Below are 25,741 nucleotides of genomic sequence, written 5' to 3'. Positions count from 1 at the left end.
TACGAATTTACTATCCTTCATTAAGAAAGAATCCATACGCCAATGTCGGGGGTGGGGAGGGCATCTCATTGTTCCTAGTCTTGATTTCCATATACACTGCAGCGTGATCAGAAGTTGTTATGTTACCTATTTTGCAGGATAATATGGAATTCAAAATGGTCGAGGGGCAAAAAACATATCAATTCTAGTGTGACACTTATGTGGATTAGAATAAAAAGAGAAATCTCTGCCTTGCGGGTGGAGGCACCTCCACACATCTACTAATCCTAGCTCTTTATTCAAATCTGCCAATTGCCTTGATCTGGGGGATATACCCGCAGTACTCTTGGGTATCCTGTCTATCTCTGGGTCCATAATGCAATTAAAAGCTCCTCATATAATTGTGTAGCTAACCCCAAACGCCATCCGTTTGGAAAATGCTTCCATTATGAATTTGAAAGGATGTGCCAGAGGAAAATAAAGATTCAAAATCTCATCTTCCTCTCCATTTATAAGGGCTTTAATCAGTATGTACCGTCCAGATTCATCTTTTATCTGACTTAGGATTTTGAAAGGGAGATTCTTCCGAATAGAATAACTACTCCCCTACTTTTTGAACTGAAAGATGAAAAAAAGACCTGATCAAATCCTCCCTGTTGGAATTTCAAGTGCTCTTTATCAGTAAATGTGTCTCCTGTAAGAGAGCTATATCAACCCTTTTTTTGAGGTTTGATAGCATTTTCTTCCTTTTTGATTGGCAAATTACTCCCCTTGACATTCCAGGTGCACCATTTAATCGAATGACTAACCATAATCGTCCATGCAAGTCCGAGACCCCCCGGGATGAAGAATCCCATCCAAAGCACCCGAAGCATAGAAAATTCACAAAAATAGAGATTCTTTAATACACTCACGCCAATATAGTAAAAAAAACTATTTCTAAATAAAAATAATATAAAACACATTTAAAAGGAGATTTTCCCCCTTGCTTCCAGGGGGCATCACTTCCCATCTGAAAACCCATCATATCCTCTCCCAACCAGTGCCCCACCCTCGACCCAGCCACCCCATAATAAAATAGAAAAAAATTCAAGTGTACTATAAAGTTAAAGTTAACGGTGAGTACCCTACCCCCCCACCCATGCCAACACCTAGATACATTTAGTAACGATAATACCACGTATAAACATATCACACTATAAAGTTACAGTCTCAGCAGGTAATAACGAAGTATAACAACACAAAAAAAAGGGGAAAACCCTTCTATAAAAGAAAGAAATAAGGTAGGACAAGGCAAATGCTCCACCCTCACCTGAATCAACTAAACCATAGTGTCAGTGCTGGATCAATGTCAGACCAACTAAGCTAGCTCCGTTCCCTAGTATTTTTTACCTTGGCTTTCAACATTTTTTTTCTCCCTCTTAAGATGGTTATCCATTTTTTTTGAAAGCCAAGATTGAAACTGTGTTCATTATGCTGTCAAGCAATGCATTCCAGGTCCTAAACCAGTCAGTGCTAAAAATAAATGTTTCCTCATGTCACCTATGGATATTTTGCCATTGTCCGAATCTGACTTTATCTTCAGGATTTAGTGAAAGCACAGGTTAACATGGAAGTACTACTTTGCCACAGGCTGTCCAGTGGACTGACTTTGATGTTGTTCTGCCAGCCCAAACATACAGGTTTTCTCAATGTTTCCTGTTTTTATTCTGTAATTGTTTTACAAAGCTAGCTAAATGCAAGATTAAGATCTACTATCAACACTAGCTGTCATTGTATAGTTATACAAGCAGAATTTTAAAATCGACAAAAAGAATGAATATTAAACAACTGCAGATTATTAATTTTGCTATAAATGAACAGAAGGCAAGTACCAGATTTATAGACTAAGGAAGAAAAACAGCTTTGAAAATTGGAAAATATTAGATTCTACAACGCGTTTTGGTGATGCAGATGCAAAATCAAGGAAAATAAGTAAATAGTTATTTTATATTAAAAGTGTACACTTAAAGTTAGCTCATTTGAGAGTTCAATGTTGTGAACTTTTATTTCATTGACAGGTGGATGTTTTGCTTGACATCCTTCTGAAGGTATTAAGCACTTTACAATGTGACTTCAGCCTTTTTCACCTTGGAGCTAATCAAATTTACTTTTGATACATTTAAATATACAGAAATAAAATGCATGCAGCTGATAACACAGAAGTAGATATTTCACTTTTATGACTTTAAACTATTTCTAAAACTGAAATAATAATTTCAAAAATATTTCTCCTTTTGGAATCTGTCTGCTGGAGATTGTGAATGGAGTTTCACCTTGTTTATTCTATGTAGAAATAAATGTTTGAGGTAAAGGAATTGTATGGGCAAGGTTGATATCATTTATACTTCTATTGTAAGGCATTTTCAATGGAAAAATGCAAGTGTGCTACAGATATGATTGACTGATGGTGCTCCTGAACTATATGATCCTGTTCTATGATTAGTCACATAGAAATGCCTTAACCTTTAACTTGCAGACATATAGAATGTGAACCACTTATTTCTATCACGTAGGTGAGGTTATTTTCTCATGCCTGTCTTGGATATCAAATAATTAAGTCCTTGGGTCCAATTTAGAAATGACCTTTTTTCTTGTGGTTGCAAGATGAATAGATGATAAATAGATGAAATAGTAATATTTTAAAGGCAAAATTGAATTTCTAATAAAATTGCCATGAAGATGTGGCATTGCTGAGATCTTGTCTAACTTAGATAGACAATATGGAATAATACCAAGAAATCTTCCCATGGCAGTTGTATGTACATGAGAGTATAAAATCTCAAATATTGATAGACTGGCAGAATGGACAAAACTGTGGTTGATGGAATTCAATCTACTAAGTTTGAGCTTAATCATTGGGTAGATCAGGGCAATTGGGTAGATCAGGGCAATTTCTAGATGATATGAAGGTAAGTACAGTGTATGTCTAAAAGATACTTTGGGATTCGGGTGCAAAGATCTTTAAAATGCGTCAAACAGTTGAAGAAAATAATCAAGCTAATGGGATGCTGGCCTTTATATCTCAAGAACTGGAGTATAAGGACATGGAAGTTGTGCCGCAGTTCTGCAAAACCCTAGTTAGATCTCACTTAGGGTACTGTGAACAGATTTGGCAACCACAACTTTGAAGGATATATTGATCTTGGAGGGAGTACAATATAGGTTTACAAAAATGGTACCTGGACTTCAGAAGTTATGGTATGAGGAGAGACTTTACAAATTACACCTGTTTTCTCTAGAATTTAGAAGACCACGGGGTGATCTGATTGACGTCTGCAAAATATTAACAGGAAAAGACATCATAGAAAAAGATAAATTGTTTTGCCTGGTTGAAGATTGTAGAACTCTGAGGCATTGTCTGAGAATTAGGGCCAGACCATTCGAGAGAGATGTTAGGGCGCACTTCTACACACAAAAAATGGTTGATCTTTGGAACTCTGTTCCGTAAACAGCAGTGGATACTGGATCAGTTGTTAATTTTAATTCTGAGATAGATAAGTTTTTGTTGAGCAAAGGTATTACGGGATATGGATCAAAAGCTGATTTACATAGTTAGGCCAAAGATCTGCCGTGATCTCTTTGAATGGCAGAATAGATTTGATGAGTTGAACAGCCTACTCTTGTTCCTCTGTTCCTATGTTTCTATGTTCCTAACTCTTCTGGATAAGTTAATCATGATGCTTAAACTTATAGCTTACCAACTCACTCTGAATGTTGTGTTCAAGGTTAATGTAAGAGATTTTTGCTTTGTGCCTAATTGGCTGCAAATCAGTTTTAGCTTGATGAAACTGCTGACCCAGCATGTTGTAGACCACATCCAGCGTTTCTCAAGATTCAAAGATTCACCACTGGCTGTTCTGATTTTGCACAAGGTTAACTCTACTTTTCAGTTCAATTCATTTGCACATTTCTTATTGTTTAAATTGTTTCTGAAGAACTTAAAATGCCGCAATCCTGAAATACCTACTTTTTCACAATCCAAGTTAGATGTGTTGGTTATTTTTGCTAAGAAGCCACTGCTGGCACTAATGTTTGGACGAGAAGAGGCTGGAAAAAAAGAGCAGAGAGGTCTAAAATACATTGAGAGGTTTACAAATTTGAGGGCCATTAGAGAGAATGTCCAGGACTAACTAAGTAGCTTGAAAAACGGTTCAGAATGGAAGTTCTGGGCTTCTGGAAAGTTACAGCATTTGTTGCTAAGTCTTGTATGTTTCCTCAGAATTGCGAAATGTATTTTTAGAAGTACATTTTGGAATGGAGTTGTAAAAGTTCCTTCAGAGAAGTGCCTAATCAATGAACTGTCGTATTTTTTTTATTTGTGTACCAATCAGAATCTTGTCCATGTCTGTGCAAGACAAAATATCATCTATTCCTACCATGCATTGCTTGCTCAATGTATGCTGCATAAATCAAAGAATTTTGTTTGTGAAATGCCTAGAATACTGTTAATGGATGTTCTGAATAAGAAAGAGGTTCTTATAGAAATAATTTGTATTGTGATGGAAGAAGATCAGTGAAGGAATAAGATATAAAATTCTAGAAAATAGATGATTGCAGTGATTTTCTTTCTGGCAACAAGTCCAGTCACTCATCTAGATATGCACAATCTCCAATAGACTTATTGCTTAGAATGCTGTAATGGCCCCCTTTTCACTGTAACAAAATGGAACACAAGTATGTTAGATACTACTCCAACCTTCTAAAAATATTCCTACTGAGATTTAGCTGAGTGGGAGTAAGCAAGTGACCTGTTTTTGAGATGCAAGATTGTAATTCTAATACAGTTATTTTGAAGAATCTGTGTGGCTCAGAATTTAATAGCTTTTCGAATTTAATGGCTGAAGGCTAATTTCTAATGTTTAGGAAACTGGCAGCTGCTGGATCCATCAGTTACTTGCTTTCCCAACATTTGTCATGGGACAGTAAGAGGAGGAATGCTTTCCTTGGGAGCCCTCCTGGGCTAACCTGCTGTGACTTTCCTTCTTTGCACCAGCCTAACTCCCAGCTCCATTCTGATTTTCTTGTTGTGCTGCATCCTCAACCCTGTGACACCACTTTAGTCAGTACAAATGATCTGTGGCCCCTCCTGTTTCCTTTCTCTTTATTTAACACGAGTTAATCACTTGGTAGGCAATGTGACTTATGCTATGCACCATAAATCAAATCTATTAGAAAGTTAGCAACAAAAAAAGTACACATCAAAAAATTGAGAGAGAAAATTTTGCTGACTAGCAGCATCGTGCCTTCCGTTCCCAGCCACAAGAAAACAAAAGGCATTTTGCTTCACTAACTCTTCTAATCACATTAAACTGGACCAATGTCTACAACCCAAATCTATGTGGGTTTACCCCACAGAGCCTTCACATATCCACTTCCATGTTGATAGATAGAGTAATTTCTCTACCTGGGAGTGGTGCTGTTAATCAAAAATAAACGTGATATGACTCCTGTCTGGCTGACCCTCAGTGAGTCACTGATTATTTGTGTCATAAATAGATTTTTAAACAGTTTAGTTCTAGCAGAAAGCTGAGTGTATGCTTTTGCCAGATTATCTTGCAATTTAGAAAACAAATGTATGATACAACTATTGTTCTTGTTATTATATAGTATGTCCTGTTTACTGTAGGATGAAGGTGTTATATGGTTTGTTGCAATCTGGTTTAGTGAGTTAAAACACTTCAGTAAACGGGAGGTACAAGAGCTCAACGCAGTAGTACAGTGAGAGTGTCTCTACCTCTGGGTCAAAACATCTGCATTTTTGACACACTTACTTCAAAGGTGTGTCATAACATGTCTGAACAGGTTACTTAAATTATTTATACCCTGTACACGATAGATAACATCTACAAGAAATGTCACATCAGTATGTTTCACATCTGGACACTTCTCCTGTCAATGCTCCTGACTTTTTTAATCCTTCTGTCTCTCACTCCTTGTCTCCATGCTAGCATGTGTTGCAACTGAAAGCCCTTCATCCTTCCCGACTTGAATACACCATTGGCATCTGTCAGTGATCAGGATTTCGCAAGCATCAACAACCATGTTACAGTGCTTTGTCATACTTCATTGTATAACACCTTTGCTGTCTGGCCTGTTATTCTTTGCTATCCATCAGTTCCCAGTAAAGCACTACTTTGGTTACTGTATATTGTCCAGCTCTGTGGATCTCTGTATTAATTATCCTGGCCTTTGTTCTGATCATACAATCATAGAATCCCTACAGTGTAGAAGCAGACTATTCATCCCATTGAGTCCACACTGACCCTCTGAAGAGAAGACCAACCAGACCCACCCCACAACCCTATCCCTGTAACCCTACATTTCCCATGGCTAATTCCACCAGCCTGCACATCTTTAGACTGTGGGAGGAAAGTGGAGCACCAGGAGGAAACTCTCACACACGGGAGAATGTGCATACTCCACACAATCAACTGAGGGTGTGATTGAACCCGGGTCCCTTGTCCTGTGAGACAGCAATGCTAACCACTGAACCACCGTGCTGTTCATTTATCCACCTATCCATTGTATTGCATATTCCTGTACTTTGTTGTTTGTGACCCTGCCTTGTGAGCTTATATAAAAAGAACTTGATAAACCAAACTTGTGTTCCACATAAAGTAAAGATGTACAGTTTAGATTAGATTAGAGTCCCTACAGTGTGGAAACAGGCCCGTGGCCCAACCAGTCCACACTGACCCTCCAAAGAGTAACCCACCCAGACCCATTTCCCTCTGACTAATGGACCTAACACTATGGGCAATTTAGTGTCACCAATTCACCTGACCTGCACATCTTTGGACTGTGGGAGAAACAGGAGCACCCAGAGGAAACCCACACAGACACGGGGAGAACGTGCAAACTCCACACAGACAGTTGCCCAAGGCTGGAATCGAACCTGGGCCCCTGGCACTGTGATGCAGCAGTGTTTTTACATTTGATTCAGTTTGATTTTACTCCCTGATATGCAAACAGATGCTCTTAGAGGAAAATGTGTGGAGGAGTTTCCAGTTCCGCAATGTAGAACCAAATAAAGTGGTTCCTATTCTTTAGAGACAGCAAATTGACAATGCATTTATCTTACATAAAATACAAATATCCTGAGAATTCCATGCCAGCACTTCAGCACAGGACCCCATTCTCAGTGTGCCACTCTGGCCTAATGCAGTCAGCTGGCTGGCTGGCATCATCAATACACCACAGCTCAAAACGTGCTCCTTGGAGCAGGAGCAGCAGCAGCAGCAAGCATTATGGTGAGATAATTGTAAAACTTACCTCAGGCTAGTTACCTTCAGTACAGTTTGCTTTCATATAGAGCACAGAATGGTCGGTGGAAAAATTTAAACATGGTTGAAGGTTGGCAGCGTTGTGCACTGAGGCAAAGTGCCAACAAATTGTTTGTCCATAACATTATGCTCCTGAAAGTCTTTGGGGAGGTGCACACAGCATATGTGCCAAGCAAAATAAGGATAAATTTGGTTTGTGTCAAACCTGAAAAATTCTGTTACTTTAGTTAGATTTTATTTTTTCGATCCCAAGCTAGTTTTGTTAGAATTAATGAAGAGAAAACACTTGCAATCTGTCACTAAAATGTAATTCTTCACATTTTTAATAGCAAATATTATTAATATCATTTCAATGATTGTAAAACTAAGTAAACGCTTTTAAGAGTAAAATTTGACCTTGGTAAGTTATTTTTAACATAAGATCATACAAAATCCACAAAATCTCTCTCTCACCACCCTACAAACTGAAAAGAACATTTGAGATCACAGCATGTGTAAAGCACAGAAGGAAGTCATTTAGCTCTTCATGTCTGTGTACACAGTTCAATTATTTTGATAAACAATTAATTGAAAATATAATTAATTATGGTTCGTCTTTAGATTTTAGCCAATAAGATCATCAGAATTAAGTGTGCCGATTGAGTACAATGAAGTATTTTCAGGTCTGATAAGTAGTCTATATGGGGTTAGGTTTTGTTCGGGGGCAGAGAGGAAGTCATGTCGAGTTATTTTGAATCATTTCTAGTAGAATATACCTGTGCTGGCCAAAGACATGTTTCCTCTTTTATTTGTCTACACAAATTATTCTTCATTTGAGTACAGAATGATCATAAATTATAATGTCTAGTTTTGAAATTTCAGTTTAATGACAAAATGTTGCTATATTTCAGGCGTTTCTGCGGATGTGCAATCTACCAGTCCAAGTGGTTTGTCGGGCAAATGCAGAATACATGTCTCCATCTGGTAAGTCTGGAGCTGACTTAAATTCCTGGAGGGGTTGTTTTGTGTGATGCCATGGCAACATATCTAATCGTGTAGTCTACAACCAGTACTGGTTATAGGCCTATTTTTCATATGCTTTTACATTACTCTATCATTCTTAACCTGGCTTATGTGAGGAATAGATGACTAAAGATTGCTGTTGTTTGGTAATGTTTATTGAGTGGTGTAAACTGTCTTATACAACCATATATGTTCCAGTGTGAATGATTGTTCAAGCAGTTAATTATAAATATTACCTACCAATTTTTTTTTAAAAAACACAGATTTATAGATACCTTTTTCAGCAAAATTCACTTCACTTCTGGCTGTTTTGTACACAGTTGTAAGAAAAGGGAAATTAAATGGTGGATAAACTCAAAATTCCATAGATTAACACTTGGATCTTAGTGTCTATGTGATGCTGTTGGCCTTTTATTGGGATTTCCTTTGTGCTTGAACACATATGAATAAAAGCTCAGAGATCACTATGTTCAAAGAGACCTGCATTTCTTTTGTGATACACTTATCATATGGATGCAGATGAGGCTTTTGTTCATACGGTTTACCTCATCTATTACCCTCAGGCTGCCTGTGAAGGCAATGAAGAATGAATCTATTTAAAAGAAGCATGACAGAGCCTGCTGTTAGTGTGAACTGTATATGAACTGGCCTTAACAGCAGGTTTTGTGCATTTGAGTAAGATACGTTTTGAAAAGAAAAAGATAAGAAATGAAACAAAGCACAATGTGTATATGTTTGTACAAAATCTTGACTAGTGGTTCAGTTAAATTTGATTTAAACAAAAACTGAAGATTTTATGAAATGTTTACTGCTGAGTGCTATCAAAAGAAAATTTTACAATTACCAAAAAGCACGTATAATTCTGTAGCACCAGGTGCTGAGTAAAGGAAAATAAAATTGGAGAATGCAATTGCCCTAACCATACCTCCGAGCAGTTGATTATCGAACAGTAATAGGTAGAGACCTTAGAACAAATCAGCTGCCTTCCCATTTCAAAAGGGATATCTCACATTGTACAAGGGCCCCTCAACGGTTGACTGAGAACATTAGGCTAATTGTTTGATCCTAACTGATTTGATAACTTTTAAATCTACTTTAATTACCCACTTACATTTTTAACCACAATTGTCTCAATCATGATCCAAGTCTACTTGAGAGTTGAGATAGTGGTTTTGGATATAATCTAAAGAGTTTATTTCAATGTAGATTTCATACATGCTATATGTCATGGTCATTTGCTGTCTCATTGCTCATACAGTTCCCACAATGGGTTATAATCCCAGATGGCTATCTGAAAAGATTTTTTTGCTGCTCCCCCTCCTGACCTAAAAGGAGAATATAAAGATAAGGTGGCCTACTGCTATATATTCTGATGAATGTTTTCAAGAGCATCATTGACAGAAGTTGTGAATAGCTGAATTCCTGTCTTCACAGTTGCGGAATGGTATTTTCTGGAGGAAGAATCTAAATAAATTGAATTAATGCAATTGCTTATAACGTGTGCATTGTTTTCTGTACTATTGAATCATTGGAATCAGGGAGACCTCAGATTCTACTTGTGTTGAATTAGCTTATTTCTGTTGCGGATAATATAGTCATACAGAGAGCATACAATTTTATGAGATAAGGGAGGGCAAAAATAGCCAGGTTTCCACTCTGATTTCCAATGGTTCATTTTTGCACATATGATTTGCAGTCTGGGACACGAGTTAGGGACTTACAGAAATGGAGGGGTAAAGTTGGGAAATGTGTATTAATGTTATTGGACATGCTAGTGAATTAACTCCAAAAAGCCAGTATCCCATCTCTAAGTCACCCTTTATTTGCAAGAGGAAGGTCATTGACACTGGCCCAGATCCCTCAAAACCAGCTCTTAATGCCAGAATATCTGACACTCCTCTATCTGTCAGCCAGGGCTCTCTGATTGGACCAGAGTAACAACTATCATTAAGGGATGTCCTATTCTATGAGATCCACCTGACTGACCTTGTTACAATTTGTGGACATAAATAGGAACTGGGACAGTTTGGTATCTAGCAAAAGTGTAGACTGTTTCTTCAAGACTGCTTTAAAGGTTTGGATTGCTCTATCTGCCAGGCCATTGGATGATGGATGGTTATGGTGCTGTGCTAATATGTCAAATCTCATTTGTTTTTAGGAAATACTCAGATTCTCTGCTGGTGAACAATGGCCAGTTATCTGAGACAAACACTTCTCGGAGTCCATTTAGCGTAAAAGATGTGCAGAGTTTTCCTATTGTTGTTCTTGTGTTTGACGAATAAAATCTATCCACATCCAGCTACTTTGAGTGGGCAGCTACTATGACTAAGGACATTGAGATGATGAAAGGGACTGCATAGTTGGTATTTAACTGAGTCCGGGGTTTACCTGGCTGTTTCCACAAATGTGGGGGAAGCACATTATCAACCTGTCTGCGTGGGTTTCCTCCGGGTGTTGCGGTTTCCTCCCACAGTCCAAAGCTGTGCAGGCTAGGTGGACTGGCTATAATAAATTGCCCATAGTATCTAGGGATGCGCAAGCTAGGTGGGATAGCCATGGGAAATACAGGGTGACAGGGGTAGAATAGAATAAGGTGGGGAAGTGGTTCTGGGTGGGTTGCTCTTCAGAGGGTCGGTGTGGACTTGATTGACCGAATGGCCTGCTTCCACACTGTGTAGGGCTTTTGTGATTCTATGAGGGTGGTAATATTTGCCCTTGTTGGCATTGCCCCACTTATATGCCTATGTCTGCATTCAAGCCTGGCCAACTAAGATAACTTCTTGCAACATCTTTGTTTTGGAGACTCCGGATGACCTTGGTGAGTTTAGCTGGTGCTGACCTTTGCTTGGGATATTCACTCTTGCTCTCTATATTAATATGCTGTCCTATATGTGATCTGGTCTCTCCGGGTCTAAAAAGGTTTCACTTCTGGTGGTCTCGGCCCTTTGGTTTTCCTCATCACCACCAGCTGTTTCAGGTTTGTCAAGACCGGATCTTTCTGCGCCCAAAGTCTGATATTGTCAGCTGTGACTGTGTGTATCCAGAAAATTTAAAACAATTATGGACTCTTCTAGTAGCAGTCTGGTGGTGTATCTGCAGTGGTAGTTGGTTCAAAGCATCTGCATTCGCTACTGTCTTCACGGACAGTCTTCTGACTTAGAAATGAATCATCTTTGCCTGCTCCATGATGACATGGAAGTCGTGGCAATGACAAATGGCTCCACAATAAACCCATTCCCTGTTCAGCCCTGTGTCAAGCAGGGCTACACGATCTACCTCGCTGCAATGCCTCACCTCACCGCCGACAAGCTCTAGTGGTGTGGACCTAATTTAACAGAATCTGTAGGAAATTATTCAACCTCTGCTGTCTTGAAGCTAAAACCTAAGTCACCCCAACCAATGTCATTGAGCTGCAGTACGCAGATGATGCTTAGGTATACACAATCTCAGAGGGCGTAGTGCAGACCATCATCAGCACTTTTTTATGAAAGCATATGAGAGCATGAGTCTCTCCCTGAACATCCAGAAGATGAAGGTCCTCAATCAACCTGGCCTGTCATTGTGAACCAAACCCCCGATTACCAAGTTCCAAGGGGAAGTGTAAGAGAATGTTGACCACTTCCAATACTTTGGAAGTATCCTGTCGGCCAAAGCAGCTATTGAAGAAGAGATCCAGCATCGCCTCCTGTCTGCTGGCACAGACTTTGGCTGCCTGAGGAAATGGGTGTTTGACAACAGCAACATCAGATCCAACACTAAGATTGTGATTTACAGAATGGTGGTGGTTCCCACCTTCTTTTGGTTCTGAGACGTGCACTGTCTATAGTTAGACTTTCAAGGGACTGGAGCAGTACCACCAATGCTTTGCTGTGCAAGATCCTGTGTATATGCTTGGAAGAAAGATGCACTGACCACCCTTAATTGGCTATGATGGGTTAGGCATGTCGTGCACAGGGCCAACATGAGACTCTCCAAGCAGGTCTGTATTCCCAGCTTGGAAATGGCAAATGAACAGTGGAGGTGCTTCAGTGATAGCCTCAAGGCCTTACTGGCGAATATGGCATTCCCACAGACACCTGGGAATCACTAGCCCAAAACTGTTAACATACGAATGTTCCATAACAATTCTTCAGCCCAAGGAAAGACATAAGCACCGTTACAGACTAAGGAGCCAAGGCAGCTTTGAATGCCGTCCAGCAGGTGTAACCTGGTCTTGTCAGCTCTGTAGCCCAAATAGGTCGCTTGGGATGCCTGAAGCACACATTTCTTTTCCTTAGGCATATGCCAATCTAGGAAAACCACCCAAGGACTATGTCCCAGTTCTGTACGTGTTCCTTATTGGTCATTCCTGTTATTAGCATGTCACCTAGATAAATGGTGACCTAAGGCAGACTTTGCAAAATATTTTCCGTCATCCACTGAAAAATTGCACAGGCTGATGATACCCTAAATGGCAGTCTCGTGCATTCGATAACTGAATGGTTGCATTCTTGTGCAACCCTGTGTTATAAAAAAATTCTGCTTTATAAACAGCACTTACATTTGGCATTTTAAAAGTTTGTGCTTTAGAAACAGTGACCCCAATTCATCAATCATGTTACAGTGAATTCACATTGAAGAAACTTGTACTATAACAGAACGACCTGTACATACGCCCCACGTCCAGCTTCGTGGAGGATAGCTCCCCTGCCAGCTTTGCGTATAATTCTGTGTGCGAGGGATTAGGTATTTGTACAGCTGCAAAAGCAGTTTACCATTTGTTTAAAATGCTACAAAGGCAAACCACCCATTGGGCTTCAACATGAGTATGACCGTCGCTGCCCATTCTGCAAACTGGACTGGTTTGGTGATTTCACTTTCTAGCCTTCTGATTTCTGCCTCTCCCTTGACCTGTAAGGCAAATAGTACTGGGAAGGCCTTGCAGAATCATGGAATTGCTTCTTGGTCAACATGCAAGGTAGCCTTGGTTGCTTTGATAGTCCCTAGACTTTTCTGAAAGCCTTCTTGGTATTTAATTAGGACTTCATTCGGCAGTCATTTTCTAATTGAAAAATGTTGAGCCAATCTAGGTGAATCTTTATCAATGAATTATGCCCCAATAAGCTTGGGCCCAAGCCTTTTACTACAATCAGTGGTAACAATCAGTTGCTTCTCATAGGGACCAGAATTGATTTGTACCTTTTAATCTGTTAAGGCTCCCCAGCTGAAGCCTTGCACAAACTTAAGGGTTGAAGTCCAGACTGAATTTTGTTAAAGCATGGTTCTGCAATCACTGAACAGTTACACTGGTATTGACGTCCATTAGAACCAGATGACCATTTAACCAACTGTTTATTTTGGTTCTGATTTGGATATTGCAAGGCAATTTAACTGTTCCAAACCAGATGTAGGTGGATGTTTTAGGGTATGTACTCTCCTGACTACCAGCCTATGAGTTCTCGTACTCAGTTTGGGTCTAGTGGGACTCTTTTGTTGTCTTGAGAGCACATACTGGCAGCAACTACAATGGCTTATCGGCTCAGATCCTTGAGAAAATGTTAACCATTTGGCTGAAGTTTGTCTTTATCTTTGTTTTGGGGTTTTGCTGCAGGCTGATTTAGAATCCCTCTATTTAGGATATGTCCAGAGTCAGGCTATGCAATTGTTTTCAGTCAAGTAGTGTTCCCCAAGCTCAGTCGGATTGGCGAAGGTGTCCACTTCCATTGGATTACCCTGCAACCCATATGTTACACTTGCCACATTTTCCAAAGATAAAGCCAGTTGTAGTGCCTGTTTAAAGTTCAGCTGGGCTTCAGCTAGTAGGCACTTTTGCATAATTACATCATTAGTCCCACACACCAACTGGTCTCTCAGCATCTCATTGAGAGTTAAACCATAGTCACCTGCTTCTGCCAGTTGACTTAACCTAGTCAATCCTGATATGGCTTTCCCCTGGTTCTCGAATTGCTGAGTAAAAATGACAGTGTCTCAGAATTAGAGGAAGTTTGGTGTTATAATATTTCTTAATTAAATCCATCAACTCTTGAAAGGTTTTAGTATCTGGTGCCTCAGGGAAGGTTAGGCTCCTAATAATCAAAAAAGCTGCAGATCCTCAAGCTGTCAGGAGAATTGATTGTTGCATTTCATCTGCTCCAGTGTTGTTTGCCTGGAAAAAGTAGTGTATTCGTTCCACACACTGGGCCTAGTCTTTGGCAGGATCAAAAGAGTCAAGCTACCCAAATAATGGCATGATGCCAGAAATCCTTATCCCAATTCAAAGATAACCATTGCGAGTGAGTTTCTTCAGGAACTTGCCTTTACTCTTGTTACCACTGAATTAACTCCACAGAGACTGGTATCTTGTCACCAGGTCACCCTTTATTTACACATCAAAAGCCAGCTCTCTCAGTTTGAGCATGTCTGACATTCCTGTTCATAGCTGTTGGGCAGGGCTCCATGAATAGATCAAATTAACAGCCCCAGTCAGGGAATTGCTATTCTGTGACGCTCATCTGGCTGACCTCATTACAGTCACTACATTAGAGCCATGTTCAAGTGAGAAATCAAATTTAAAAAGTAAATTTGAAATTTCTCCATAGAGTGTTTAAAGGAACTAAATAATTAAAGTGAAATACTGATGCATGACTTATTTTGTTTCTTCTAGATTCATTCTTTTTGCTGATCATGTTTCTTTTCCCCATTAACATTTGCTTATCCAAACTCTACTTCCCACATCCTAACCCAAGTCATTTGTCTCCCTTTGGCTCCTGCTTTCCATCTGCAACCACAAATTCAATTCTCATCACTTCATTAGATTATTAGTCCATCATGATGTTGGACCTTTCTGTAACATGATCCAGTTTTACAACTTCTCACTCAAACCCTTCTCTTCTATGACTAATCTATCTGTCATTAACTGCCTCAGCTCTATATTCTTGAATTCCTTCCCTAAAGCCCTCCTACTCTACATCTCTCTATCCTCTTTCAGGAACATACATGTTCTGATTTTCCGTAAATACGTTTTCTAGTGCGTTTTTAAAAAGCTAGAATTAATCCTAGCGAGTTTTGAGAAGATTTGTAGCTTGGGTTGAGGTTCTGGATGTAGGTTTGCTCGCTGAGCTGGAAGATTCATTTCCAGATGTTTCATCACCCTACTAGATAACATCTTTAGTGGGCCTCCAGGCGAAGCACTGTACATGATTTCTGCTTACTATTTATATGTTTGGGTTTCTTTGGGTTGGTGATGTCATTTCCTGTGGTGACATTATTTTCTGTTTTTTTCAGGGAGTGGTAAATGGGATCCAAGTCGATGTGTTTGTTGATAGAGTTCCGTTTGGAATGCCATGCTTCTAGGAATTCTCGTGTGTGTCTCGGTTTGTCCTAAGATGGGTGTGTTGTCCCAGTTGAAGTGGTGTCCTTCCTTAACTGTATGTAAGGATACTAGTGAGACAGGGTCATGTCGTTTTGTGGCTAGTTTTCTGCCTGTTTGTCCAATGTAGCGTTTGTTACAGTTCTTGCACGGTATTTGTAAATGACATTAGTTTTGCTTGTTGTCTGTGTAGAGTCTTCCAAGTTCATTAGCTGCTGTTTTAATGTGTTGGTGGGTTTGTGGGCTACCATGATGCCAATGGATCTGAATAGTCTGGCAGTCATTTCCGATATGTCTTTGATGTAGGGGAAAGTGGCTAGGGTTTCTTGACGTGTTTTGTCTGCTTTAATATATGACTAATTTTTGAATGAGAAAGGGTACCTCCCATAAATTGGCATTTGGTTTGTTGGCTAGGCGGAGCCAGCTTTCATCTGTATAATTGTAAAGTGTTTACAGTACTGAAAGAATCCATTTAGTCTGTTATATCCACATCAGCTTTCGTGAGAGCTATTCAGCTAATTCCACTAACATCATTTCCACTTATCCTCATTGCCCTGTAAATCTTGTCTGTTTTGATAACTATCTAATTGCCTTTTAATATCTGTGGATGAATTTTCTCACCATCACATTCTCAGCCAATGCATTCTAAATCCTAACCATTCGCTAAATGTACATAAATATACGGTTCTTCTGTCATTCATTTTTGAATTCATCTTGCAAAGACCTACTCAGTTGGTCCCACTCACCTACTCTTTCCATATAATCTCCAAAATTATCCTTTTCAAGTATATTTTGAATTCCATTCTGGATAACTCGCCCACTCTTCTTTGAAATAATGCCATGGGATCTTTTGCATCCAACTGAGCAGGCAGTTCGGGCCTTAGTTTAATGTGTCATCTGAAAAGAAGAGCCTCCAACAGTAGTGTTTTCTGAGTTCTGTTCTGGAGTGTCAGCTTTGATTTTTAGACTGACACCCTGGAATGTGACTCTAAATTACCAATACTTGCTGTAGCTACTCTCCTTTTTGCATACTTGTCAAAGCTCTTATAGTATTATTATATTCGTGGCTGCTTAACTCTAATGTTAGTTGCTTGTTCTTAACGTTTATCCATTCACCCTTAGCCAGCACTCCTGGCATTCCTATGTAATTGGCTTTTTTCTTTGACTCTGGTTTTGGACTGAATGATATTGCTTTTAAATTTAAAATGGAAGCCCATTGTATAACTTTTTCCCTAGAGGATCTTTGACAATTTAAGATTACTAATTAAACCTACCTAATTGCGCAATATTAGGTGTAAAATAGCTTTATGCCTGAAATAAGGAAGTGCTGGAAATAATTTGTCTAGCAGACCTGTAAAGCAAAACAGAATCAATATTTTTAACTGGATCTGACTCATCAGACCTCCCAACATCTGCAGTGTTCTGCTTTTATTTTAACTTTATGCATAGTTGATTCCACATTATACTGTTACAGGAAACTTTACAAAGTCTACAAACAGCTTGCAAACTCATCTTCCAGACTGTATTTGCCAATTTGATTTGTTCATACAAAATATGTTCAAATAAATCAGTCATGATTAATACTTTATAGACTGATGTGTCTGATCTATGTATTTTCAGCATTATATTTATTTCCCATTGCCAGCATGCAGAATATGTTCTTTCTGTATTTATACATGTGCGTTTAATTGTTAGATGCTCTTTCATTAACTTAATAGGTTATGCAGCTGAGTCATGGCTTGCAAGCTGTGGATGCCTTAGACAATTCAAGTACTAGCTTGTCCATCTGTTAATGCATTTCATCTGTTTGTAAGAAACAAACAAAAACAGAAATTGCTGGGGAAGCTCAGCAGGTCTTCAGAATGTTCTGAAGAAGGGTCACTAGACTGGAAGCATTAACTCTGTTTTCCGTCCACAGATCCTGTCAGACCTGTTGAGTTTCTCCAGCATCTGCAGCGTTTTGTTTTATATTAACAAAAAAATACTGTTTGGGAAATTAATGGAGTTAAAGGCTGACAAACCATTGGGCAAATAATCTATGTCACAGAGTGCTTCAGAAAGTTGTCCTGGAAATGCTGGATGCGTCTCCCAAAATTCTATACATTCTGGAGCGGTTCCTACACATTGGAAGGTGGCAAATGTAACATCGCTACAAAAGGAGATAGAGGCAAAAAACAGAATTTTAGACCAGTTAGCCTAATATCATTAGTGGGGGAATGTTAGAATATTATAAAAGATATGACAACAGAATACTTTGAAAGCATTAACAAAGTCAGCACGGGTTTATAAAAGGCAAATCATACTTATTAAATATATGCAGTTTTTTTAAGGATGTTGCTGGTAGAGTAAATAAGGGAGCACCCGTGGATGTGATGTATTTGGATTTTAAGAAGACGTCTGATAACAGGTCAGCAGGCAAAATTAAAATATATATTAGAATCGATTGAGCGTTGGTTGACAGATGAGAAATAGACAATAGGAATAAAGGGGTATTTTTCTGGCTGGCAGGCAATGAGTGATGAGAGGGGATGCTGTAAGATATCGCTTGGGCCCCAGCTGTTCACAATAAATACGACTGACCTGGATGAGTGAAACATAGAGTTATGGAGTAATAGAGATGTACAGCACGAAAACAGACCTCTCGGTCCAACTCCTCCATGCCGACCAGGTAGCCCAATCCAATCTAGTCCCACCTGCCAACACCTGACCCATATCCCTCCAAGCCCTTCCTATCCATATACCTATCCAGATGCCTTTTAAATGTTGCAATTGTACTAACCTCCACCACTTCCTCTGGCAGCTCATTCCATACATGCACCACCTTCTGTGTGAAAAGGTTGCCCCTTAGGGCTCATTTATATCTTTCTCCTCTCACCCTAAATCTATGACCTCTATTTCTGGTCTCCTCCACTTCGGAGAAAAGACCTTGTCTGTTTACCCTATCCACGCCCCTCATGATTTTATAAATGTCTATACGATCACCCCTCGGCCTCCAATACTCCAGGGAAAACAGCCCCAGCCTGTTCAACCTCTCCCTATAGCTGAAATCCTCCAACCCTGGCAATATCCTTGTAAATCTTTTCTGAACTGTTTCAAGTTTCACAACATCTTTCCGATAGGAAGGAGACCAGAATGGCATGTAATATTCCAACAGTGGCCTAACCAATGTCCTGTACAGCCGCAACATGTCCTCCCAATTCCTGTACTCAATGATCTGACCAATAAAGAAAATCATACCAAATGCCGCCTTCACTATCCTATCTACCTGTGACTCCAAAGGAGCTATGAACCTGCACTCCAAGGTCTCTTTGTTCAGCAACACTCCCTAGGACCTTACCATTAAGTGTATACGTCCTGCTAAGATTTGCTTTCCCAAAATGCAGCACCTCTCATTTATCTGAATTAAACTCCATCTGCCACTTCTCAGCCTATTAGCCCATTTTATCAAGGTCCTGTTGTAATCTGAGGTAATCTTTGCTGTCCACTACACCTCCAATTTTGGTATTGTCTGCAAACTTACTAATTGTACCTCTAATGCTCACATCCAAATCATTTATATAAATGATGAAACCAAATGAAGTATATTGAAGCTTACTGAAGACCTAAAACTGGGCAGGGTTGTGAGTTGTAGGGAGTATACAAAGAGACTGCAAGTTGATTTAGATGATTGAGTGGGCAAATACATAGCAGATGCAGTGCAACATGGCTAAGTATGCAATTATTCACTTTGGTGTGAAAAATAGGCAAAGTATTATTTAAATGGTATGATGTATTAGGAAACATAGGTGTACACACCGATCTGGGTGTCTATATACAAAGGGATCTTGGGTGTCCTTTACACCAGTTAATGAAAGGAGACAATCCGATGCAGTAAGCAATTAGGAAGGCGAATGGTACATTAGACTTCATGGCAATAGGATTTGAGTTAAGAGTGGGGATATCTTACTGCAGTTAAAAAGGGTTTTATGAGACCACATCTGGACTACTAAATGCAGTTTTTGTCTCTCTACACAAAAAAGAATAAATTTAGCAAAAAGGGAGTAAAGCAGAAGTGCATTAGACTGATCCCAGAGATGACAGAACTGTCTTACATGGAATGATTGATTCAATTAGATATGTAACATTTAGAAGAATGTGGGGGTTGGGGGGTGGAATCTGGTTGCAATATATAATATCCTAACAGGCCAAGGCAAACTCAATGCAGGGAGGATTTTTTTCCTTGTTGGGTAATCTTGAACCAGGGAACAAAATCTTAGGATATGGGGCAATCCATTTAGGACTGAGATGAGGAAAGATTTCTTCACTCAAAGGGTAGGGAACCTGTAGAATTCTCTCCTACAGATCAATGCCAAGTCATTGAATATATTCAGAAAAAAGAATGATCATTTTTTTAGATACTAAATGCATCAAAGTGTTTGGGGAGAAAGCGGGAATGCAGCATTGCAGTAGCTGATCAGCCATGACCGTCTTGAATTGTGGAGTAGGTTTGAAGGGCCAAATAGCCTGCTCCTGCTCCTAGTTTCTACATTTCTATGTTTTGTGAAATACTGTCCCAGGTTTACGTGTGGAATCAAGATTTGGTGACATAACTGCAAATCTTGTTATCTGTTGCACCAGTTTTGCCATTGCTAATATGCTAGAGTTTGCTTCATTTCGAATTAGAGTATGCCACTTGAGCTTGTTGGGCTCAATCATTGGTCGGTGATCTAAGAGTTGCAGTGTTGTCACATTCACCATTAAGAGCCACTGGAGGGTGTCAGTGAATAGAAACCATAACTTCTTAAATGCATCCCTTTGCAAGTTTAAGATTTCTGTCATTTTTGCTACAGTGTGCGTGATCTATGAATCCAGGCCACTCCCAAGTCACTACATTTATAAATGATTAATTTAGACAAGCTAACCTTGAATTTTTAACTTGAACTTGACTTTTTTATTGAGTGACACTCAAAATTTCAAATCTTTGTAGACAGCAGCAATTTAAATGATGGTAGGCTAACGTTTCTCTGAAACGATGGGTTGTAAATATATTTGAAGTATACATACAACAAATTACAATTACAATTTTATTTAAAGTTAAGTAATGTGCATTAGACTAATGGCAATATATGTTTGGTGTGTCGGTGGCTATTCTGAGGTTAAGTACTGGAGAGGAAATGGCCTTTTAAATTCTAAAAATTATATATTAATTTAAGTGAACTCTGGACGTATGGTATTCAAACTGAAAATCCCAGGTGTTCTGAGTGGATATTCAAAGATCCTAAGTTTAATCTTGGCAACAGTAATCTAGTTTTTAACACCTGGAAATTTAAACACAGTCTTGGTACAAGAAGTCAGGCTCCTGTAAGATCACCTAGACTATTGTTTTAAGTCTGTGCAGCATTACTGTTGAAAGGTGACTTAAATCTGGGAAAAAAAATGGAAAGGGATAGATACATGCCACAGGTCAAGAGTTATCGATGGGCCAAGGGCAATTATAATGCGAATAGGCAAGAGTTAGGATATATAGAATGAGGTAGCAAAATGCAGGGGATGCAGACAATGGAAATGTGGAGCTGGTTTAAGGAACAGATATTGTGTGTGTCCTTGATAGGTATGTCCTTGTCAGGCAGGGAGGAGATGATAAGGTAAGGGAACCGTGGTTTACTACAGAAGTTGCATCTCTTGTTGAGCAGAAGAAGGAGGCTTATGTGTTGATGAGGCAAGATGGTTCAGATGAGGCAGTGGAGAGTTACAGATCAGCTACAGAGAGAGTCAAGAAGAGCAAAGAGAGGACACAAGCAGTCTTTAGCAAATAGAATAAAGGAGAACCCTAAAGCTTTCTATAGGTATGTGAGGAATAGGGCCAGTCAAAGACAGAAGTGGGAAGTTGAGTGTGGACCCTGGGGAGATTGGGGGGTGCTAAACGAACATTTCTCATTGGTTTTCACTCAGGAAAAGGAGAATATTGTAGAGGAGAAGAATGAGGTAAGAGATATTAGACTTGAAAGGATCGAGGTTAGTTACGAAGAGGTGTTATCATTTCTAGAAGGAGTGAAAGTCTACAAGTTCCCTGGGCCGGATGGGATTTATCTGAGGATTCTGGGAAGCTAGGGAGGAGAAAGCAGTGCCTTTGGCTTTCATATTTGAGTCATCATTGTCTGCAGGTTTGGTACCAGAGGACTGGAGGATTGCAAATGTGTCCTTGTTCAAGAAGGGCAGTAGAGATACCCAGGTAATTATAGACCAATGAGCCTTACTCCTGTTGTAGGAAAGGTTTTGGAAAGGATTATAAGAGATAATATTTATAATCATCTAGCAAGCAACAATTTGATTTCAGATAGTAAACATAGTTTCTTCAAGGGCGCAGGTGACACAGTGGTTAGCACTGCTGCCTCACAGCGCCAGAGACCCGGGTTCAATTCCCGCCTCAGGCGACTGACTGTCTGGAGTTTGCACATTCTCCCTGTGTCTGCGTGGGTTTCCTCCGGGTGCTCTGGTTTCCTCCCACAGTCCAAAAATGTGCAGGTCAGGTGAATTGGCCATGCTAAATTGCCCGTAGTGTTAGGTGCAGGGGTAAATGTAGGGGAATGGGTCTGGGTGGGTTGCGCTTCGGCGGGTCGGTGTGGACTTGTTGGGCCGAAGGGCCTGTTTTCACACTAAAGTAATCTAATCTAATCTATAAGGTAGTGTCTCACAAACCTCATTGAATTTTTTGAGAAGGTGACCATGCATGTAAAAGTGGGTAGGGCAGTTGACATGTTATACATGGACTTCAGTCAAGCTTTGGTAAGGTTCCACATGGTAGGCTGTTGGAAAAACTGCAGAGGCATGGGATTGAGGATGATTTAGCAGTTTGGATTAGAAACTGGCTTTCTGAAAGAAGCCAGCGAGTGGTGGTTGATGGAAAATATTCAGCTTGGAGTCCAGTTACTAGTGCTGTGCCACAAGGATCTGTTTTGGGACCACTGCTGTTTGTCATTTTTATAAATGACTTAGACGCAGGCATAGGTGGATGGATTAGTAAATTTGCTGATGACATTAAAGTCGGTGGAGTAGTGGACAGTGTGGAAGAATGTTGCAGGTTGCAGGGGGACTTGGATAAACTGCAGAATTGAGCTGAGAGATGGCAAATAGCGTTCAATGCAGATAAATGTGAGATGATTCACTTTTGGAAGAATAACAGGAAGGCAGAATACTGGGTCAATGGAAAGATTCTTGATAGTGTGGATGTGCAGAGGGATCTTGAAGTCCATGTACACAGATCCCTGAAAGTTGCCACCCAGGTTGATAGTGCTGTTAAGAAGGCATACGGTGTGTTAGGTTTCATTAGTAGAGGGATTGAGTTCAGGAGCTGCAACATAATGCTGCAACTATACAAAATGCTAGTGCGGCCACACTTGGAATATTGTGTACAGTTCTAGTTGCCATATTTTGGGAAGGATGTGGAAGCATTGGAAAAGGTGCAGAGGAGATTTACCAGCATGTTGCCTGGTCTGGAGGGAAAGTCTTATGAGGAAAGGTTGAGGGACTTGCATCTGTTCTCATTGGAAAGAAGAAGGCTAAGAGGGGATTTGATAGAGACATACAAGATGATCAGACATACAAGATGATCAGAGGATTAGATAGGGTAGACAGTGAAAATCTTTTTCCTAGGATGATGACACCAGCTTGTACAAGGGAGCATAACTACAAATTGAGGGGTGATAGATTTAAGACAGATATCAGAGACAGGTTCTTTACTCAGAGAGTGGTAAGGGCATGGAATGCCCTACCTGCCAATGTAGTTAACTCAGCCACATTAGGGAGATTTAAACAAAGCTTGGATAAGCGCATGGATGATGATAGGATAGTGTAGGGGGATGAGCTGAGAATAGTTCACAGGCCGGCACAACATTGAGGACAGAAGGGCCTGTTCTGCGCTGTATTGTTCTATGTTCTAAGTTTGTAGTTGCTAATTTTATTGAGGCAGGGTTCTGGTAATTGCCTAACTTCTTTGATAAAGGTAATGATGAGTGGCACAAAGGTCACAAGAAAATAGTGACAGAAGTAGCTTACTCTGTAATTTTCATTTTCTTTTGTACCCTTGTACAATGTCAATATGCCATTAGAATAGCACAAGTCCTGGGAAATATGCATTGTAATAAGTTCATAAGATGTAGGACCAGAAGTCGGCCATTCAACCATTAGGTTTGCTCTGCCATCCAATGGGATTATGGCTGATTTAATATAATCCTCGACTTTATGTTCCTGCCTTTTCTTCACATCCTGTGACTCCCTTCCTAATTAAAATATGGTCTGTCAGCCTTGAATACTCTTAACAACCCAGCATCTCCAGTTCTTTGCAGTAAAGAATTCTACAGACTCATAATGGACAACTTTTACTCAGATTATACCATCTGGTTTTAGACTCTCCCAGAAGAGGAAACAACTTCTCCTTATCCACCCTATCAAATTTCAAAGCTATCTTATCTGTATTGATGAGGTTACCTCCTATTCTTCTAAATGTCATTTGAAAACAGGCCCAACCAAATCCTGGAAGACTTGCTCTGCACCCTATTCAGTAGCTTGGTTATAATCTGCACTTTGAAGGGAAAAGGTGGAAAAAAGGTTATTTTTTTCCTTTGAAATGCCATGGATGGAAATAAGTCAAAAAAGGTGTGAGAAAACAAAATACAGTAAAGCTTTTATTAGCAAGCACCTGTGGGCCCAGGAGTGTGGCAGTTGATCAAATATTCTGGTTGATCAAGACGTCCACATTAGTCGATATAAAAACACACACTAAGTAATAGAAAAGTAATGCACGGGATACATACATCAGTGTTCTACTTTATTTGTAGCATAAATCACTTAAATAATGATGCAACTTTGTCTTAAATAAAACTTATTTGCAGCTTTCTTACTTACATCCTCAACTGACTACTTGGACATCGTGATAACACAGTAAAGCTCCGGTATTTCAGCTCCGGTTGATTCATTAGGTGCTGGTTTAAACAAAGTTTACTGTAGTTCAACTGGTTATTAACGAATTCTGAATAGTAAGGTATATCAGTAAGGTGAGAGCTGTCAAAAATGAAAGCTCCCCAGATGAAACCACTTTTTTTCAGATGAGAATCCAAAAAACATGGTGGATTTAATAGGTAATTTGCCTTAATTAAGGTAGGAAATTACAATGGTCCAAGAAATATTGAATATAACTAAAAATTCAGGAAATTGTGACATATCGAAAGGGCAGCATGTTGTTCTGAGAAACTGTTTTGAATGCAGTCTGTGAATTCTTCCTCATGGCTACCTCTGCCAATTTGACTTTTCCAACCTACATAAAGATTAAAGTCAACCGTGATTAATATTCATTTTTTTACATCCCCCCCCCCCCGCTGCCATATGCTGACTTATTCCCTCTCCTACAGTATGGCTACTAATAGCTGGCCTTTAGACTACTCACACCAGTACCATCTTCCCATTGTTATTTCTTACCTACATCCATATAAATTCCATATCTTCTGAAGACACAAGCAATCTCCCTGAGGTAACAGTGGCTGAAGGACCTGAACTTAAGGGAATTTATATTTGCCAGGAATTGATGTTGGAGAGACTGTTAGGTCTGAAGGTTGATAAGTCGCCGGGGCCTGATGGTCTACATCCCAGGGTACTGAAGGAGGTGGCTTGAGAAATCGTGGATGCGTTGGTGATTATTTTCCAGAGTTCGATAGATTCTGGATCAGTTCCTGCAGATTGGAGGGTGGCTAATGTTGTACCACTTTTTAAGAAAGGTGGGAGAGAGAAAGCAGGAAATTGCAGACCAGTTAGCCTAACCTCTGTATTGGGGAAGATGCTTGAGTCTGTTATGAAGGAAGGAATAGTAAGGCATCAAGACAGAAATTGTCCCATTGTGCAGATGCAGCGTGAGTTCATGAAGGGCAGGTCACTCCTAACTCATCTTTTGGAATTTTATGAAACCATGATGAGCACGGTGGACCACAGGGAGCCAGTGGGTTTCCAAAAGGTCTTCATCAAGGTGCTGCACGAGAGGCTGCTGCCTAAGATAAAGATGCATGGCATTACGGATAAAGTATTAATATGGATACAGGATTGGTTGACTAACAGGAAG

The 25,741-nt window shown here is 39.7% G+C and overlaps 1 protein-coding gene across 1 annotated transcript in view; it reads left to right on the top strand.

The window, feature by feature from the left end:
• The window catches only part of mtx2 (metaxin 2), a 102,635-nt gene that overhangs the window by 59,564 nt on the left and 17,330 nt on the right, over nucleotides 1–25,741 (top strand). The window contains exon 4 of the mRNA XM_043693536.1: nucleotides 8,195–8,267. Within this exon, the coding sequence (XP_043549471.1) occupies nucleotides 8,195–8,267 (73 nt within the window). The remainder of the gene's footprint in view (nucleotides 1–8,194; nucleotides 8,268–25,741) is intronic.

This window comes from Chiloscyllium plagiosum, chromosome 7 (assembly GCF_004010195.1).
Source record: "Chiloscyllium plagiosum isolate BGI_BamShark_2017 chromosome 7, ASM401019v2, whole genome shotgun sequence".
Lineage (NCBI taxonomy): Eukaryota > Metazoa > Chordata > Chondrichthyes > Orectolobiformes > Hemiscylliidae > Chiloscyllium > Chiloscyllium plagiosum.
The sequence above is the reverse complement of the archived record's forward strand: the minus strand, read 5'-3'. Positions and strand labels throughout refer to the sequence as shown.